The 21,184-nt window shown below is 37.2% G+C and overlaps 1 protein-coding gene across 1 annotated transcript in view; it reads right to left on the bottom strand.

Moving 5' to 3' along the window:
• Positions 1-343: 343 nt before the first annotated feature.
• ZCCHC2 (zinc finger CCHC-type containing 2) overlaps positions 344-21,184 on the bottom strand; it is a 42,130-nt gene continuing 21,289 nt past the window's right edge. The window contains exons 5-14 of the mRNA XM_027657430.1: positions 19,720-19,832; positions 17,614-17,708; positions 14,972-15,055; positions 13,039-13,096; positions 10,340-10,478; positions 8,755-8,819; positions 7,829-7,923; positions 5,119-5,247; positions 2,902-4,410; positions 344-1,917 (exon numbers count right to left, since the gene is read on the bottom strand). Coding sequence (XP_027513231.1) covers positions 1,850-1,917; positions 2,902-4,410; positions 5,119-5,247; positions 7,829-7,923; positions 8,755-8,819; positions 10,340-10,478; positions 13,039-13,096; positions 14,972-15,055; positions 17,614-17,708; positions 19,720-19,832 — 2,355 coding nt within the window. The 3' untranslated portion in view covers positions 344-1,849. The remainder of the gene's footprint in view (positions 1,918-2,901; positions 4,411-5,118; positions 5,248-7,828; positions 7,924-8,754; positions 8,820-10,339; positions 10,479-13,038; positions 13,097-14,971; positions 15,056-17,613; positions 17,709-19,719; positions 19,833-21,184) is intronic.

Here is a 21,184-nt window from a genome sequence, read left to right as displayed (position 1 = left end):
TTTCCAGTACATTTCAAATATCAAAGTATATGGTAAACATACAAATAAAGAGAAGGTAACATACCTCCTATTTACAGTACAGTATTTTAAATCATAAAATAAGTTCCATAAAGTACAACTGGCAGGTAATTCACAATACAAGTCCATTGGTGGTTTAACACCCTCACTTAAACTCAAACGCAGTTCATTCATTTCAAGTGGTCCAAAAATACCCAGATCAAATAAAAATTTTAATCAAAATAATTTTCATTTACTACTTAAACTTTTTTTTTTTTTAAATTAAAGCTTTCATCTACCTCCCTCCCCATTCCCCCCCTCCAAGAAAAAAGTTTCAAAATGTACACTGGTGCTATAAATATAAATGCTACCTATGAAGAAATGTAGTAATCAAGCTTTTTTTTTTTTCTTCAAGTTTTTTGTTTAGCAATTTATTAGACGGCTGAACCAAAGACTGATTTTTATTTCATCCCTCTACCGGACACTGGGTCTGATTTTAAGAAAAAACATTTCTGCCATGAACTGTGAGGAATGCCAAACCCTATGGATATACAGTGGTAGTTGTTCATCGGTGTTGAATGCAGCAGTCAAAAAACACACTCGTCTTCCAGATAACCTCAGTGCACTTTAGGAAATCAAATATTACCTGGAAGCAATTTAGTACATATATTGGCTTTTAAAAATAAAATAAAAAATACAGCAGCATTAAACTTACTCATGATACTGACATGTTTAATACCATCTTAACACTCATTTCAGTCTTTCACATTATACCGTAATTACGCATAGTGGTAAATTGTTATAAAATAGTGACTTTGCTATTTGGTAGACAGGTTCTAATACTAATACCTGACTATTTTGTAGAAAACCATAGCTTTTGTTCAGTTTGAAATAAAACATTTACATTCTAAGTACAATGCAACACTGTAACAGTTTAGGAAAAAAATAATCAATCAAGTAATGTTCATTCTGTGTTGACACGATGTAGAATAGCTTTAAAAAAGGAAAAAATGCTGTCAACTTTCATTACAAATGCAAACACACTGAGTACAACATTCATACCATTTTTTTCACCTTTGTTGCTGAACATACAGGCTAAAAAGCTACAAGGGAAGAAAAATCTGTCAATTTAAGCTCGTTCATTTTTCTCAATCTGTTCCAGTCCACACAGTTTCAGCCCCTTCCTGCTCTACGTATTTTCATTTATTTGGGCCTCTTGAGAGCTGCGTATGTGAATTATTATCAGATATTGTACACATACAGTATTGTGTTTTCCTTTGGACTCTGCTAATAGAACGTTTGAACATCTCCCCTCAATTCATGAGCATTAAATTTAGAGTACGGGCAGGGTCTGTATGAACTGCTAAACACTCATGCAAGTCCAACGAATCCACGTGGACAACCAGGGAAAGAAAAGAAAACAGCAGCATAAAGGAGAACAGGGAGGGAGGGAAGAAGATTGTGGTGGGGAACACGACCAAGTTTCTTCTTTCACCATATGGCTGCTCCACCAGTGATGTCAGAGGTCAGAGGAATTTTTTTTTTAAAAAAACTGCAGTAAACATTGCACATGTCTCAAGTCTTCAGTGCAAAAGCATGGTTTGAATGCTCTGTCTGATTGTTTGGCTGTGTGTTTGAATTACATGCATTATGCAAGCCTTTTGTAGAACCAGGAGGAGACCAGGGACTCAGCTTTCTTCTTTTGTACGGAACAGAGGTGCAAAAGCAATGAAAAATTCCAAAAGAACATAAAACCGGGAATGTTCCAAAACACAAGACCAGCCCCTCCCTCCCACATACACCTTCCCCCAGTTTCCCAAGCTTCAGTTTAAGTAGGCAATGTTTACTTGTTTCAGTCTGCAGAATCCAAGGTATCATTGGAAGGGGGAGGGGGAGGTGCGTATCTCAGTCTGTAAGTGCCTAAAACAGGAAAGAGAACTACTAAGTCACTGCTCACAATTAAAATGGATTACAAAACCACTACAAGGTATCAAAATGGACATGCTCTTCAAAAGGCACTATCATCCTCCAGTCCTTTTAAAGTAGGTCCTTAGACTTTACCCTGTTTTCTTTCATCTGCTTGCTAGAACTGTAAATTTAAAAAAGATATAGAGCATAGATCTGGGACTTGAGCTTTACTGGAAAAATGCAAAGAAAAGATGATCCCCATCAAGGTTCATCTTTCCTGTTCCACTCCAGTCAAACAAGTGAAGTCAGAATGGGCACAAGTACAAGAACCAAAAATAGCTTATGCTCTATGCAAACACTGCATTTCCCCCCATTCTTCTAGACGGAAAGAGAAATTGAAGCCATTCCTTTGATTTTTAGTTTCAATTGCTTTCTGCCTTTTTGCTGCAACTTGTCTGAAAAGTTAAATGTATTGCATGATGGGACACAGAAGGATAGCTGACTGTGCAAAGGTAAGCCTTAGTTAGATTATGAAATGGTCAGTCTTTAAATTCTCACAAGTTTTAGAAATCCAAGGTCATATCATAGGCAGCAATTGATATATTTCACTTTTTGCCAATGAATTCTCTCAAAAAAACCCCCACTGAATGGGAATGCAAAAACTGAAACAACATGCAAGTCTCGACATATTGTCAAAAACAAAACAGTGAAAAAAGAAGGACAACTTAGGACTGGTATAATTTGACTTTCCAGCTTCAATTCATATGCATTTTCAACTCCATGCTGTGAACCCCGTTCCCTTGCACTGTTCTACAAGATTTTCAGGCAGAGATAAGATACTTTGCAGTTTTAGAGCAGGTCACTAGTGCACAACCATTTACACAAAACATACACACGCACGCACACCTTTCTGCAAGACCAAAACCAGCACATTCAGAAAGGTAAAGAGAAACTGCTAAACTCAAAAGCAAGTCCGCTGGGAGTTATCATGATTACCTTGTTGACTGGCCTCCATGGATGACTGCTTACAGTCCTGCGCATAGTGTCCACTTACACCACAATTGTAACATGAAACATTCCCATTCTTCTTGGGTCCTGACCCATTTGTGTTGGCAACTACGTTAGGTGCTGGATATACATGATAGAACCTCGAATATCCTGCCATCTGCTGCATACCATAGTTGGCTTGGCTCCCCATCACTGGGTCATGCATAAGCCCATTTGCATATGGAGACTGAGGCAGGAAGAACGGAAGTTGTGTTCCATTGCTTTGATGTGCTTGATTGAGGTAGCTGCCATTGCAAAGTGATGGCAGAGGGAAGAAAGGTGGAACTCTGTAGACTTGTCCATGAAGTGGGTTATGATAAAAATAGCTATTAATCTGAAGGCTGCCATTGGTCCCACAGCTACACCTACGTCCACAAGAACCACAAGGACCAGATCCCAACTGCTGCGGAGGTAACATTGTCCCGTTAGTGTTATTATTCCCAACAGCGTTTATGTAGGATGTGCTGTCACTCTGTGCAGTGCTGTGTGTTAGAGCGGGGCTCGGGCTGGGGGCAGGGCCTGGCGTGTGTGTTGGTATTGCAGGAGGAACAGTGGACTGGACCTGACCAACACCTAAGCCAGCGGACTGAGGTGGTGAGGAAGTTGCTCCAGTGTTTAGCACGTTTGTATTCTGGTTGGGCAACACACTGGTAGCATGAGGACTGCCTGGCAAAGCGTACGAAGCTGGTGGAGGTGGCGGTGCTGCTGTGGAGAGACCAGCTGCTGGAAGAACTACCTTTAGATTGGTAGGCTGAGGGATTGCTCCTGGGTTTCCCTCAATGTGAGGCACCATTTGATTCAGTCCTACCACCTGGGATGCAGGTTTTGTGATGGGATCTGTAGTAGGAACTGGAGATCCTGGGAAACTACCTGGATTGTGGACTGGGATAAAGGCAGTATTTGGTGATCCAATACTTAAGTTTCCTGTCGGCTGCTGTGGTCCATTAACTGTGCAACTCTCCGATGATCCCTGTGGAGAGGGCATTTTCAATCTGTGTATTGCCAAATGCAAAGCAGGGCTACCAGGCTGGACAGAATGTGGAAGGAAAGTGGATGGGACTGGCAAAGGGGAAGCCATCAGCTCAAGACGTTTCTCAGGTTCACCGGAGGTGACTGGGCCCATTCCACCAGGCGGGGAATTCGCAGACTCTCTCACTGGCGAGACAGCAACAGGCGTGGTAACGAGCATTCCCATCGTTTTACCATCTGCAGATATGGGTGGTGGGACAACTGCTTCCGGCTTTTGGGCAGCGCTGTGCATCACACAGTGTAAGGCAGGCATGAAGGAAATATGCTGAAACTTTGCATTCAAAGGATCTTCTGAAAGGCTCCCATTTTCATTACTCACTGAAGAGATCTGAGCAGATGATTTGTTCATATTTGATGAACTGACAGCACTGTAGCCTGTAAACCTGGTTGTATTTTGATTCCCAGAGTCCTCAGAATTGCTGTCTGTATCTATGGGTACAAAAGCATTTGCCAGTTAGAAGAATGAATCTCAAGCAATAGAGAATCATGCCCTGGCCTCATTTACCCATATAAAACCTCATAAGTTTGATGACATGAATGATAGTTAAGTCTTCCTGAACTGTAACAACTTTGAGATTCTTTTCAATCATCCAAATTAAGCTAGGTCCATCTCCATCACTTGCCTATATATCCACCTGCCTAACTAGCTACTGTGTCTTTGACTTGTGTGTATCTGCAACTGTGAAGAACAGAACACAGACCGAGTTATGAATTTGCATCTGCCTAGAAAGTCATTACCACAGCTTATCCAAATTTGGAAAGAGTGGTAAACTATCAGTACAAAAAGACAGAGCTCTCAGACATAACGCACAGAATTTGATATAAAACCAGTCCCTTTCATGCCAATGTTTTTCACATTACTGTACTGTGGAAATTTCTCAAGAGAGCTATGCCACTGAGGTAAAAAAATTACTACATATATGTAGTAACCTAAAACTCAGTGGTATTCAAACAGTCCTGCTATTTGCTAGAAGCTGTCAAATCATCCAGTCATGAACCCACAAAGCAAAATGTATTCTCTGGCTAGTTCAGAAAAAAAAAAGGAGATAACAAAACTAAAAAACTAATTAAAATTAATACAAGTAAGAGATTAGTCTAGGAATAAAGGCATTTATGCACACTTTCCATAAATACAACCTCTGTCTTTTTCTTCTTCACTATCAAAGCTTTCCCTCCCATCATGTCGTGGACTAGAAGGAGAACTGTAACTTTCAGATGATGTTTCTCCACAAGTGTCATGACCAGATCCAGCGTCCAGATTCAGATCTAAAAATAAAAGTTGTCATTTTTATTTTTAATCTCAATGTATGGAAGCAAGGTTATTTTGGGTTGCTCACATCTCATACTAGTTCAGATTTTTCCCTGTTCCCACTTAATGGCATCTGTCCCCTGTATTGCTAGCATTTCCACCCCCAGCATTCAGGACTGGTCTTGTCCCTAAATTTGTGATGACTGAATCCCTGGTGTTACAGAAGGTGATACTGAAAATCGATATTTATGCAAAGTAGTGAAAAGAACGATGACCCTTAATGATTTCTGTGATGCTTATATCAGATTGCACTACAACAATAATTTCCTCTGAATGGTAGTGATCAAACATTTCCATTCGAAGAGCTGCAATGCTCCTCGGTCCTACCAGCGCAGGCAGAAAGCTAACTCAGCAGGGAACATCAAAACAATACAGTATTTTACAATTCACTCTTCTAGAACAGGCTTTAAAGCAAACCCTGTCAACAAATCCTGTTTAAAGAAAGAGAGGTGAACTGAAAAAGTGTTAAATTGTTTTCTGATTTCTGAATGGATCATGGGACACTCATTTGCTGCAAACCAGCTTTCAGAGTCAGTAGCTACCATGGTTTGGCTTTCAAGTTCAGCCTCAGAGGGGAAGAAGAATGACAAATTCACCCTCCCTCAGAATCTATGCCAGACACTAGCTTCAAAGAAACCCCAAAACACAAAACATTGATCGGCAAAATTCCAGCACAAAAATTAGAACACTATTACTTATTTTATGAATTACAATAATAGTTTATAAATAAAATAGTATTTTAAAAAAATTTTATTGCTACTGCAAATTTAACAGGTTGGGATGGGTCATCAAAAAGCTGCCTTAATGTTTCAATTCCTGAAATAATTTCCTTGATTAAAGCCGTAATTGGTTAAATTATTTTAAAAAGTGCTCTGAATATCTAATATAATCTGGATCCCCAGTCTCAACTTCCAATCACTGAAAACCAGAGTCTAAAGTGCTGGTCACAAAGCATCAAGTCTTAAAAGTAACCAGTGTAACTAACCCATGCCTCAGAAAAGCTAAAAATAGGGATGAAAAATGGAAGAAAACAGGATGCAGTTAAGAGTTATGGACTCAAAATAGGGCATTTCAAATCAAGCCTGGATATACAAAACTATGCAGAGATTCAGACTGCAACATGATTGTTTTTCATTAGACTATGTCTCCAATAAGTATCTCAAAAGACATTTTAACGTTTATACATAGGTAGAAAGCCCATCTCTGAGCATGACATAATGGCTTCTAGCCTCTGTGGGTTACAGCTGCTTCTTGAACCAGCCAACAGTGATCAGGGAGGCAGTCTCACGCCTGTAGAGTGGTGGGTAGTTAGTAAACACAACTATGGCAAAACATTCCCCATTTAACTTTGCACTATGTCACCCAAACTTGCACCACCTCCTAAAGTTATTGTCAGTTCATAAAAGCTTAGTGCCTGACTACAAAAACAGTAATCAATCTGAAATGTACGCAGCAAAGTTCTGCTGTAGAGTATGATTTCTGTTTGTACATCCCTTAATTATAGGTTTGCAAAATTGTTCTGGTTTTGCTAAGTTTGTGAACTGAATTCTTAAAGTTTTAGTCAAATACTGTTTGTAGAAGGTAAAAACGCTTGCCCAAAAACCACATCAGTAATTCCGAATGGGATCCACCTGGAACTCTCAAATGTAAGAAGCAGAGAGAAGAAAGAATGAAAGCCTAATCAAGATTGTACCACAAGTGGAAGCAACAGAAAGACAAGGCACTTCTAAGAATCCTTTCAACACTTATGCCAATTACGTGATGTAGGAAAAGGCAAACTCTTTGTCAACCTTCTGTCAAGATTGTTGAGAGAGGCATGTAAGAGAGGCAAGGCTGCAATTGATATTGTGAACTTAGAAAATGTCAGGAAGGCAAAGTCAATGGGTAGACCTTTAGAAATTTGTAATAAAGCTTGGTGACTCAATTTACTAAAGGAACACAAATATAATTTTGTCTTACAACTGACTGATGTACACAAGTTTTGGCCTAGACACTACATTTTGCTGGGCCAAACCTGAGAACCCTGTTAGGGCAGCATACACAGTTCTGTGTTGTAGCTCAGTAGTCACTTGGTTTACACACTACAGTTCATCAACAGTTTGCACCAGAGGTTTTTATAAAGGTTCCTCGTGGGTCACTCCACAACAGATGAAGAAACTAGTAGGCTGCAAAGAGAACACTAATGACAATATAGTGGGGCTCCACACTCCGCACACTCTAGACTGCTAAATTCCATACAGAAGTAGCCCAACAGTAACTGTTTCTGCAACTACTACACCACATAAACCAACTCATGGAGACTTTACTAGTATTTTACCACCTACTTATGAAAAGAGACACACCCTATGCAACTGCATACACAAGGCTGAGTCTAATGTTCTATACAGCAAGTCAAAGCACAAACTAGACTACCAACATGCTGACTTTCACCAAAACACATTTCAGACTCGTGATTTCCCCTTTACAGAGGAACTTTGAATAAATCAGCAAAGCTGGAATTCTGTTTCTCACAAACAGCTTGGGGAAAAAACACCTCACCTTTTGCTGTCCCAGTACGGATGTGCTGTGATGCTGCAACTCGAACTCCATTGCTCCTGTTATTCAACCTGCACTCAGTTTTCTTTGCTTTCTCCCTGTGTAAATAATTTTCATTGGTTTTTTGCAAATGCATGGACACAAATAACCTACCATGAATGAACATACAATGTGACCATAAACAAAAGCAGTGACTCCAGGCCAGAATGTATTTAATAGATATAACATGAAATTTAAATAATAAACGAATAAGTAAAGGCTGTTGGTGCAATATACCAGGAACTAAGCTGCAACCAGTGTTATTAAACACTATGAATAAAGATCTAAACAAGAAACAACACAAAAAAGGAAATGGTGCAGCTGATGCCGTACACCAGTCTAGCATAAAAGTATCTGTCTATAGAGTAACAAAATGGCACAAACTCTAAGTAAGGCAGAGTATTAGGGTGGAAGCACTTGCACTTCTCACAGTGCAGGGTTGTGTAGCCCACAGGAAGTTCTGAAGCGCTCTGATGTGCAAATTCTCTTCGATAAAACATTTCAGCCAGATACCACCCACTGCATAATGTTAAATGCTGCTGTCAATCCTTATTTGCTTTTCAGTGTATCTTGGATAGTTTTACAGCCTTTAACTTTCAAATAAATATAAACACAAAAAGGCAATTCAGTATTGCTTAAGAACCTACTTCCACTCCATCTTTTTGCTAAATGACAAGGGATATTTTGAGAAACGAATGCATTCATTTACATTCTCTTTTTCAAGTTACTTCTTCACAGAAAATAAAGATTTTTATGTAGCCTGGCCTCACACTACTCCAACTCTTGTTCCACAATACCAAAAGAAAGCATGTAATTGATTGTAGACTCTCTTTATCAGAGTCAATGCATCACACTCTGTTTCTGGATTACCAGTCACATTGGAAACCTACTTTTCCAGCTGTGGCTTTCCTTTCTTCTTGCCTACTGCAGACAGACTTCGTTTTTCCACTGTATGCTAGACATAAAATACAAAGATGCCAGTCAAACAATAGAATTTGTATTATGAAAGCCGACAAAAAACCCTTCTAGATCAACAGGTCCATGAGTCCAAGACTAGTGCGCTCAAAAGTGCTATAACCATCCAAACAAGTACTTGTTCAATGCACCTGGGCCTCTAAAATAATGCATCTTGTCTTGTGTTGTGTTCAGCAAAACACTCAGAAAATTGCTACTTTAGAATTACTACTAGCTGTTAGTAATAACTCATATTTGGCAAAGGTATCAATCAAATTATTGTTTGCATGGTGTCTTTCCTCTTGAGGATAAAAACAAATGTGTTTCATCACATACCTGCTTAAAAGGCTAATCACCAGGCTTAAGGAGCTACAAAATTTATTGATGTAAATGGAATTATTTGATAGCTGGGGGTGGAAAGCACTTCTGACAAATTATTTCTACATAGTGACAAGCAGGTATCTAGCCTTAAACTGGAGGTTTAAGCTAGTAAACTCTAGAATACAACCTTAAAGCACATAAGAAAAAACATAGCATCTACACAATTCTTCAAGTATGCTATTACTAGCTATTAGTAATAACTCATATTTGACAAAGGAGTAAAACTTGTGAAAACTCTGAAATAATATGTCCAAATCATTGTATTTGGACTTCCTTTAAAAAGAAAAGAGCTTTTCCTCTGCTTTAGTAAATTAACTTTTTTCTTGCCTCAAGCTTTCAGTGTTTCAGGCTTTGATGCAGCTTACCATTTCATCTTTAGAAGCAAATCTCAATTCATTACCCTGCTTTGTGAAATAAGGAAACTATTTTTGTTTGGCTTGCTATTCCCCACATAACAATCAATAGCCACATTCTGCATGTAGTATAAGAGTAACATTAAGCAATCCTAACATCCAGGGCTTTTCAGATATAAGCAGTGAGCAACCCTCCTTCCCCCAATTTCAGTAGATTATTTATAAATATTCTTCTCAACTGTATTCACAATGAGATTGAGCACTGAAGAGACACAAATCTCACAAAAAGTGTATATGCATCTAGCTATTAACTTTTTTCAAAGATTAATACTTAAGTTACCAAAATAATGCAGGTAAGATAGAAAGAAAACATTTAACCTGTTGTACCTCCTGTAGAATTAATACAATTTACTTATTAATACAGTTTCTAGTTTGTTCCTTGCAATAACAGAAATTGCCCAGGTGTTCTGAAATCCTCTTTGATGACAATACTACAGTAATAGGAAAGTGCCTGATCAGAAATTAACATTAGACTTTTCTGGTTACTTGTATCCTACTGCGAAGTTTTATTTAATTCATAAACAAAATACGCAACTTTCTGAGACAGTGGAAAGTAATTACGAGGAGTTTTCTAAGCAAGGTAAGTCAGTAGCAGCTTGAACTTCAATACTTATTTATACAATTTTAGCAGGGCTCTTCATCTTTTAAAGCTAAATCTCAGTATGTGTAGTGGACAGTCTTCTCAAGTGTCTCAGAATATGGCTTTGAATGAAAAATAGCAACATACCTGGTCAAGTAGATTTGTACAGTGCTCTGGGTGCTGCTGGACAATACAGCTTTTCCTTCTCCAGTCCATTACCCCATTTTGCTCCGAGTGCTGTATGTTAAGGCTATCCAGTGAAGAACATTTTGCACTGCTAGTGCTGCTGAAAAGAAAAAAAAAAACAAACCCAAGTTATGCTGATGCGAACGAACTTGCAGGCTTTTCTTACCAACATACACATTTTTGCATTAGAAAACCCTTGGAATTTTCAAGCAATTTAAATTACAAGAATTCTTGTGCTCTGAAGTTATCCTAAGATCTGAACATAACTGGAGTTCCTTTTTCATTTGTCTACTATAATTTGATGCAAAATTCAGAACAACAGAATTTGTAGAGAACAGTAATTGAGAGAAGAGTTTCCTTGGATATTTCTACACACAAGGACGTGGGTAAATTTTCCAGATAGAAATGTATTTTGAATTCATTTTCTTTCTTCCTTATCGTTAATGACAAAGCTGGAATTACTTTGTAATCCCTATGCAGAATTCATGAGATATTTAAGAAAAGGAGTGCACAGTTACCTACAGATCACACTGCAGCTGTGTTTGTTTGAATTTCAAAATAGGCATCTTGCTTTATATTTTTACCTTCAGGACTGGCAGTTTTGAGTAGTGCTGGGAAAGGGGAGTTGCATTTGGCATTTACTTTGGACATTATAATGCCTTCCACTGAAGCTTCGCTCTACAGCAGCCAGTCAGAAGCAACATTTAACTAGGTCTGCCACCACTGGTCAACAAAAACTGCTGGAAAACCAGTCAGGGCTCTGACAGAGTCAGTAGGGCACATGGATGTATAAACTTTTCATGTCTCATATAAAATCATGCCTTACTGCTGACAGGATAAAAAAAAAAGAGAAAGAGTTAACACTTAAATTCTTATCAAAATACTCATGTTGGTAATTGAAAGTGCCTTTTAATTCAAGGCTATTGGCAAGCTGCTTAATCAAGGTTACTGCAATATGAAATGTTACTCAGTTCCCATGATGGCAGAAATCCAGCTTACTTGAAAGTACAAGACATGCTGAAATTCCAGTAGTTACTTACCAAAGACCTCTGTAAATAAGTGTTCAAACTACTTACAAGACGTACAATAGAATATAAAAAAAATAATTTAAGAAAATGGCAAGAACCCAAGAAGGTCCTAAAAGACAGACATAAGCCCCTGATTGAAAAGATGCAAGTCAGGTCACTTTAGAAATTCCACCACATGGAGGTAAGTGATTTCACTGCCAAATATGCAGTCATTTCATGGAAGCTGTAATACTATGTATACTTATTTAGTATGTCTGATCTCATTCCTACCAGTAAATTTTTGGACTTTTCAAGAGTAAGGCTGCAATATTGAACGAAAACAAAGGTAGACATATGCACAATGTAGCAATGCTATTTGAGATTAACTGCTCCTGACTCTAGACAGTTTTATGCATATTGAAAACAGAAGAGCTTCATTCTGTGCCATTTCTTTAGAACCCATAAGCAGCAGGCACAGATTTTAAGAAGACAGACACGGGAACAAGAGAGGAGTAACAGACCTCTAGCAGTAAAGTAGCAACCCATTTTCCCCTCTTAAACAAACAAAATAACAGCAAGCTAAAGGCATTTCTTTCACACAACTTCGTAAAAAGGTCTGTCCCTTGCTTTCCTACCTGAAAGATAGATCCTAAACTACAGTCAGCTTTAGTGTACTTCATTATGCAACGAATAAAACAATTTCTATACCAGTAACTACATGCTACTAAGTTTGGATCCTGCACTTACAACTTCATAGTAGGCTATATAACCACCAGTATAATCACACATATAATCACACTCTCTTCTTGAAGAAATGTAAGTCAAAAGTAGGACAGTTAAAAAACAAAACAGACACAAACTACTAAGTTGTCCGATTAGTGAGTTCACAAGAATTTTGTCTGTTAAAGATCTGTGGACCTTAACCAACACTGTTTTGTGCTATGTTTATATTCTAATTATTGCAACTCCAGGTAATTTTCACCACAAGATAAATACATTTTACAGATAAATAAACAAAACAAAACTGTAAGTCTCAATAAATTTTGTATCAATTTTTTCCCCTTAATTTAACTGAAGCAGTACACAACTATGTGCAAACATATATAAAGTTTCTGGTCAAAATACATTAATGGGTGAATTCACATTAGATACTTCATAGATCCACTTACAATTGACATAAACCAGCAAGGTATGCATGCATCTGCTAATAAGTAAGGGAAAGAATGGATTACTTTCTCCCATAAGGTCATCTTTGAAGCTACTCAAGCTTAAAATCCACAACACTGGAAACTTTCAGTGCAATCATGGGGATGTGTGCACATAGGAAAATACATGCCATACAGATTTACGCTACTCAGCTTATAAACACAAATCAAAACATCAATTGAAATAGTGAAGGTTCACAAAATTTTGGGAAACAAGAGATATCCAAATGACCTAGACCTACAGATTTAGAAATAGGATCATCTGAATTATTTTTCTAATACAGATTAATAACAACGTCACAAACAACAAAAATAAGACCAGAACACCCCACCCTAAACAAACAAAAACCTCATAAACAAGCTTTAATCTAGAAGGACACATACTCTCAAAGCACTAACAAATGAAGTTCAGACATGTAGCATGGTCACATTACATCTTAGTACCTACTTGGCAACAGGACCTTTTCCATTATGTTTCTTGTGAACTGATGTGTGTTGCATTACATCTGGAAAAAATAAACAAAGCGTGATTTCAATAGCAATTCCCATTTCTTCTTTTAGATCAATCCAATGAATTCATCTTTCCATCACTACCAGACACATAGCAGAAGACAGCTCCATTAAACAGTATAAGGCTTAATTTACAGTGCTGAAATTAACAGGTGTTGCATAGAGGACAGATCAGTTCCTACAGATGATATAATCAAGACTCTTTACCTTCCATTGTACAGAAGAATGAAACAGAAAGAGAGAAACTATGACAACTGTTAATGTTTGCAGACCTCTATATTTAACCCCGAAGACTAAATGTGTGACTGACTATCACTCAGCATGAAAGAATGGAGAAAGAAGACAGGAATGAGTCAGTAAAAACACAAAATTTTGTAATTTTTTCTGAACTGCTGAAATTATTCTCAAAACTATGTCACACATTCTGAATAACAACTGAAGACAAATCTTAAACAAAAGTATTGCATTCTGAAGGTCGAAATTCACTATGCAAGTAAAGCTTTACAAATTACATCCGACTAAAAGGGATACTGCTCCAAGGCCAGACTGGATGGGGCTCTGAGCAACATGGTCCAGTGGAAGGTTCTCTGCCTGTGATAGATGGGCTGGAACTAGATGATCTTGAAGGTCACTTCCAACACAAACTATTCTATAATTTTATGAAACAAAAATCAAGAACTTTATAGACACAGTTTATCCTTTTCTTTAAGGTAATTGTTAGATTTCAACAAAAGCAACTTTTCTTAATTCCAGCTGTGATGATCTTAGCATTCTTGGTATCATTTTGCCTGGACTCCTCTCAATGCTGCACATAAGTCCAAATTATGGTTTAAAAATCTAAGGAAAAAAAAAATCACAATTTTTAAGCTTCTGGTAACAGTTCACTAAAATGGCACGAAAGGTGTTCTGAAACGCATTTGTAGTTTCACCAGGTGTAGAGATTAATGTACATGAAAGTATGTGAAAAACTATTTGAGCAATTTCCAAATATATTTTAAATTTACTTGGTGTGTTCTTAACTCTGAGGAAGGATATGGCAATAATTTTTTTCATAAGAAAAAGCTGTTCAAACTGCATATGTGGATTACTGACTGCACGTAAGATGAACTGCAAACTTATTAGTTATTAACGTGTAACAGGATAAGAGCACTGTCATTCTGTGAAAGCTAGTGTAAGTGTTCCGTGGTCTTTCTTCACCTACCTGTCCCATTTCTCATCTTTTCCACCTACCAGGAGCTTTTACTTGTTTGCTACCAAAACCAATATAAAGCTGGCTTGCTGTTGCTTTCAGAATGAAATCACTGACCAGCCACTAGGCTGCTGCTTCCATATATGAACTGTTTTTAAGGTACTGGAAATGCACCAGCTTTTAGACTGTAATCAATACTCACTACAAACTTATTAACAGTCCACAGTATATAAAAGCAGCATAGGTTAAGAATAAGAAGAGGCAAACCCGAACATTCTTTCTGTGTAAAACTAGAAGCTAAATAAATTTGGCACATTTAAAGCAAAACAGTCTGCAACTCTTTAAATGCTGCACTCAACCCCGGTAACTGAAAAATAAATAGGTAAAGACGTGAAAAGCTACAAATAATCTCGGCTTAAGTAAATTGTAACATATATCTTCCTGCTTGTTCAATACAGTTGTGAACTTCTGCCTTCGAGCTATCCATGAACACTGCCACTCCTTGAATTACAGAGGAACCTCTTAAGGAAACTGCTGGAAGTACACAAAAATTCTTCATTTGCATAGCAGATTTCATTCAAATCTCTCATTTTGTATCAAGGAAGAAATCCGTCAAGTGCATGATTTCCAGAACTGAGTGTGGTAAAATATCTCAAAGAACCACTTTTGAGTACACAACTACCTTCCTCCTGACTTGAAGCTTCTGAACTGTCCTCCTTGAAGTGTTCTGGTGTCTTAACCGTCTTCAAAGAGGGTTGTAAGTTACCTGCAGAGAATAAAGTTCATGTAGTAACTTTATAGATCTTGAACAACTGGACAGTTCCTGAATGCTTGCACTAAACTGGAAACCAGGGAAATGGAAGACTGAACTTACTGGTTCGTGTGTGGCAACAATTTGAACATCACCTGCTTCAAAGTAGGCCATCTCCAAAAGTAAAGGCTCTTTAGAGCTACTTTTATTTTGAAGAAAATAGTATCCAAAATAATTTTAAAGCTATGCTGCAATTTCAAAACATCTTGATTGTGGTAATATTAGAAATATTCCTATTATGCTGCACTTCAGATTTTGCTTCATAATTTTTTTGTTTTACAATAGAAAATGGGAGGAGACCAATGATAGTTACTAGCATTCTTCTGCAACAAATTACACTCTTCCATCCTGAAATCATTCACCTGCCAAAAGACACACAGTCTGGGCTAAAGTCTTCTAGTGCCCTTAACACAGTCTTCACACACAGTTTTTGCCTTTTCATGCCAGATGGGATGAAAAAAAAAGAAGGAACAATATTAATAGTTTTGCTGGAGAATTACCACTGCCATGCTCTGAAAAAGAACTTAGTTTAATAATGAATCCAATTCTATGAGTCTACTCTTTCCCTCTCAAAATGATCCAAGTTACTGCAGGTAAAAGCATCTGAAAGCTGTTGCTTAGGAGCTTGAAACATTGATGGGAAGATCCTTCTGGATATTGTCTGCATTGAAGAGACTAAATCCCCAGAGATTATGTTCTAATAAAGTCTGTTGGAATCAAAAGTTTACTTCAACCTGAATAAGTGTCTAAACAACTCATGTTATGAACTAGGAGGGAGCTAATTGATTTCCTCCTTAATGGAACCACAGTGGCATAGTTAAACTTACTGAACATATTCAGTGTGAGATCCCAACTATTATTTAAGGTATAAAGACCTGCCTAGCAGGATTCCAGGAAACCCAAACAATAAACCCAGAAAAACACAGAGGCCAACGATAAAAAAAACCCTCATGAGCCACTTAATTGAAGTGATTTTGGCAACAGGTGGGATGAGTACTTTTGTCTTAGTACAGCTTCTATTAGCCTGTACCACAGGAAACGGGAATGCCAGCTACCCCTGATGAGTCATTCATGCTTAAATTACCCCACTAATTCTCTTCCACAAATGTTTTCTTAAAATCTAACTCAATGTCAGGGCCCTTTGCGTTGAGAGTCGCATTTGAGCTCAGGCTCTTGGCTGGGGTGCGCTGCAGGTACACCTGTGCCTGGCCACGTACCTTGCTGATCCTGTTCTTATCCCTGACCTACTGACTTTTTTTTCTGTCTTCACTTCAGACCTGCCTCACTGCTTTGGAATTGTCTGTAATCACCAGGTTCTTGCCTGCCCCTGGTCCTCATAAAAACTTAAGCCTACTGCTTACTTGGCAAAGAGAAAAGATCGTGCTCTTTACCATTATGACTCTTTGGTATTTGAAAATTTAAATCATCTTCCATGTGAGTCTTTCCTCCTCTCTGTGAAACAATGAAGTTCCTCATCTTATCTGTCATATGTTCCAGTCTGACAAATCCTCATGCACTTTCATATATCCTATTATTTATTATTATAAAAATTATCTCATATTTATGATCCCATTACAACCTGTAAGACTTCCTACAGAATTGCCATTTACCTATTTTACCTTTCCGATCTACCTACCTTGCAGATCATTTCTGCCCTGCACTAGCCCAAAAGTCACAAAAACCCCTACAGCTTCCACCCTAATCACAATGCCTCTATCTCATCATGGAGAGAAATACATTTGTCACAGATCGCACACATCATTTCATATTAAAGTCAGCTGTCATTCCCCTATTTTTTTCCAAACACATTTCAGCAGTCTGTTTGAAGTCTCCAACTTCAATTCCTTACTAAGATCTTGTGCAACTTCTGAGTCAGCAGCCTCATAGTCAATGCCTTAACTGAAAGAAGAATTGCACGCACTGAAAGAAGAAAAGACTCAACAGAAACAAAGATCACATCCTAAGGCATCCACAGAGAGAAGCCAAGCTTTGGTTGCACAAACAATTTGTAATACATAAGTAGGTAAGAGGTTCACCAAAGAAATCTCTGCAGTGCAAATGCTCAGAACACAATTCTATATATTATAAAATTAGGGCTATCCCATCACTTATGCACTATGTTATGTACCCCCCAAAAATCATAGTTTAAATATCAAGACAGATGCTTAATCTACAAAAGAAAACAAAAGCTTGGGTCAGTTCAAGCTTTTTGTTTAAGATATGGTAAAAGAAGTTGAACATACTCAATTCATAACTATCTATTTTAATAGCACAATAGTACAGAGGAAAAGAAAGAAAGAAAAGAACAGAAGCTGATGATACATAGTGTGTTCCAATGGTCAAAAGTCTGAGTATCTGCTCAAGCAACTATTCATTGGCCAGGAGTTCAGATGCAACCAGTGGAATATAATGCATCATGAATACAGGATTACAAAACTCTAATTAGGCATGAGAGCAAGAATACTTTTTTAAAGACTTTTTGTTATATAAAACAGTATTAGGATATTTCTTACTGTGAGTGTGCAAAGATTCTGATGAAATTGATTGGAAGAAGTTGTATACTCTCTGATTCTGCAGAAAAGCTTGCGATGTATTCGAAAATAGCTGCCTGAAATTTAAGTGAGAGTTTGTTAAACTGTAAATAATAGAATCATCAGAAGAACATAAAAAATTACTACAGTACCATTTAAAAGCAAAATAGGTAGTTCTTAAGAAGTCCAAACATTTCAAATTGTATGTTCAAAATAAACAATGTTAAATGTTACTTCTGAGCTTTGCTGTTCAGTGCTAGTGTAAGGCTGGAGCACAGCCACTACAAGAAATTGGTACGATGATTTTTTTTTTTTAATTTAAAAAGGTAGGTGCTTTGAGACATCCCAATTCAAACATTATAGCCACTCATAATATTTTATCAAAGAGGAGTTTGGACTAAGTCCAAAAGCACTGGACCTTATATTTTAATTTATTTTTTTTTTAAACTGAGAACACATTTAATTTCCCAAAACAATGCACGTCTTTCTTTAAACACATTTATATGGTTAAATACAAAGTTGAATTTACCTATAACGTCAGTAATTTAATTTCATAATTATTTTCAAGAGCAAAGGGTAGGATTCTCAATATTGCTCTGCACTGGCCTGAGTCTCTTCCCAAGAGGTCAGTGACAAATTCTATTAGCTTCAGATAAGACAACAGGCCAAGAATGAATGGTTTGCACTTCCCACACACTAAGGTTTCAGTAATTACTTGCCAGGAAGCACTATCCAGTTCTATTTCTTTGGAGGAGGGGCAGGGGAGAGCAACTTTTGGCTACTGGGCACATATTTAAACCTCTAAATATGTATATATTTATGCTAAAACTGACTCTGAAAGAAAATGGAATTTGTATATAATAATGCTATTCTCTTGAGATTATTCATGTAGCATTCCTGTATACTCACAACATAACTTGCAAATTGTAATTATAGTTGCTTACTATAATACAGTTGGGTGTGTTCAAAGGTTATCTTCAAGATGAGTCTTTTGGGTTCATAATTACTGTGCAGTGAGGCTTCGCAACCTTTCTGTATTACAGTACATTCCCTTCAGTCAACCTCTGTTTAACAGGTTTATTGATTTAAACCCACTATGTTTATTAGCCAAAACTGTTTGCACAGCTTTAGTTTTGGGTTGCCAATCAAGTCAATAAAGACAGACAAATACTACAGATAAAAATTTAAAAAAAAATAAAAATTGAGAAGGGAGAGGTTGAGGCTCCATATATTCTTTAACTAAAGTATTAGGACAAAATGTTTGGACCCACAGAACATTATGAGTAGGAGTCTGAAAAGCAGTGCCTGATTCTTCAAGTACCCCAACTCAAGAGACAGTGGCTAACATGATGAATAATTTGTTTCCAACAGGGTTGAACAATTCTGACAGAAAAGGACCAACATAACAAGATATCTGTAGCAAACAAACAGAACAGGTAGGCACCCCCAAATTCACATTGCTGTTCTGAGTTACAGATTTGACCAACATGTCCCACGTCCCAGCAAGCTCTCTCATCACTAAATAGTAGATTACGTGGTATGGGCTATTTTCTTATAATAGTGTGAGCCACTTCTAATATACATGCTTCTTATACACATTTATTACTGTTTATTATAGTATCATATATTACTGTTTATTATATTATCATATATTACTATTTATTATATTATCATATATCACTATTTATTATATTATCATATATCACTGCTTACTCCTTTTAAATTCTCTATCCTGTCATAAAAGTAAAACATATGCACTCGAGTTACTCTTTCTAGTATTTCTAAATGTACACTTGTATAATGGAGGTAATATCCTTGCAGAAGTGCCAATCATTGCTATATAACGCTGCTCAGGACAAATATTTTCGTAAGTGTAAAACTACTTCTAAGAAGGAAGTCAACTAAGTTTAATTAAAGCCTCAATTTCAAGAAAAGAGTAGAAGAGTCAAGAGTATCTATTTCATCACTGCATTCCCGTTTTCTTTGTAAATTGTTTTTAGGCAGTAGAATTTCCACCCTGTAGTCATGTAGTTTGACTTCAATCACACCCCAGATGATGCATTCCAGGCTATTTGCTAAAACATTTACCTGATTATGGGCTCAAGATCAGCATGCCTTCGTTCCTCCCTCTTCTGAAAACCCTGATTTAGTGCTCTTAAAATAGTCTTGTCAAATGCTTCAGAAGACAGTTCCTTTGGGAGCTGAGAAAAAGGTTAATATGAAAAATGAGTAGTTGACATTTTGTTCACTGTAAGTCTACATACCTTTTGGTATCAACAAGAAACTCTGTTGTTCCAGTTTGAGCAACATAATTTACAGACCAAAGGTATGACAAATCAACATCATTTAGTTTTGCAGGAGAAACACTTTGCTGTAAATCCTCATGGCAAATCCAGGTGTAAAACCGTTTAAAGCTCTATTTGAAAGAATTACAATCAGAAAATTACCAATACTATGTTCTTTTCCAGAATAGTTTACAACCTTTTTTGATTAATTTCTTTAAATACTTCACACACAGAAATTAGGTCTGAAAATAACATGAAAAAAATAACCAAGGAGGAATGACTGCACTGTACTCACTATCATCGCTTATCTATATAAAACTCTTTTAAAGGAACAGGAGAAGAAAGGAGACTGTTTCAGATATATAATACACTAGACTCCAGTCTATAGTTGCTTATCTCCAGGCAATACGGAGATTAATCAAAAGCAAGTCCCTGTCCAACTGCCATTAACAGTGAAACTTCTTATCAAAATTCATTATAACTGTTTCCAATAGCAGTACTACAAAGTGAGGTCTTCTGTTGTTCTAGTTCAGCAGGCAAAATTCTTGCTACTAAAGAGCAAGTCTATTTTAAAACAAAAATATTCCCCAGAACAAATTTTTTTCACATTTACAACTTCCAAAATAATGTACTTAAGTACATCAAAGCTGATCAAATTTGTTCATCTACATTTTTTGAAAAGAAACTATTTTAATTTTGGGGTAATTAAAAATAAACTGCCATAGCAAAAATGCTTTTTTACTAAGGTTCAAAGCTATTGCTAATGTGGTTAACACCTGCCACCAGTTATGACCAACAGCACAAAGTAATTTACACTAGAGCAGCACCTTCCTCTTGTATATTTGGAATACACCTGATCCAGAGTGCCAGCTGGATATTACATCCTGCTAGTGGTACAACAGCACAGCACTAACTAATCCTTGCACTGAATGCTGTGTCTGATGTAGATAATTGCTTGGTAACATAAATAAAAGGGACCTTTGGAATGGAGACAGACAAGTGCTGTTAGTATTAGATTAGTACACTGCTATAGTACCTGAAATGTCTTAGATATAAAATGAGAAAGAAGGGCAGAAAGCAGCTGTTCTTAACAGACCCTCTGGCTTTAATATGCACCACTGTGGAACTCTGACCAAAGAATTAGTATTAACTAAAAGGTACCAAGAAGTTCCTGCAGAAGCATGGGAATGAGCAAACCTCCTGTCCTAGTGTTTTGTATGTAAATTTGTCTCTGGAAACTTGTCAACTCTTTTTCTTTAAAACCTTCA

This window comes from Corapipo altera, unplaced genomic scaffold, assembly GCF_003945725.1.
Source record: "Corapipo altera isolate COAL_440 unplaced genomic scaffold, ASM394572v1 66, whole genome shotgun sequence".
NCBI lineage: Eukaryota > Metazoa > Chordata > Aves > Passeriformes > Pipridae > Corapipo > Corapipo altera.
Note: the sequence above shows the minus strand (reverse complement) of the source record. Positions and strands in the feature narration are given on the sequence as shown.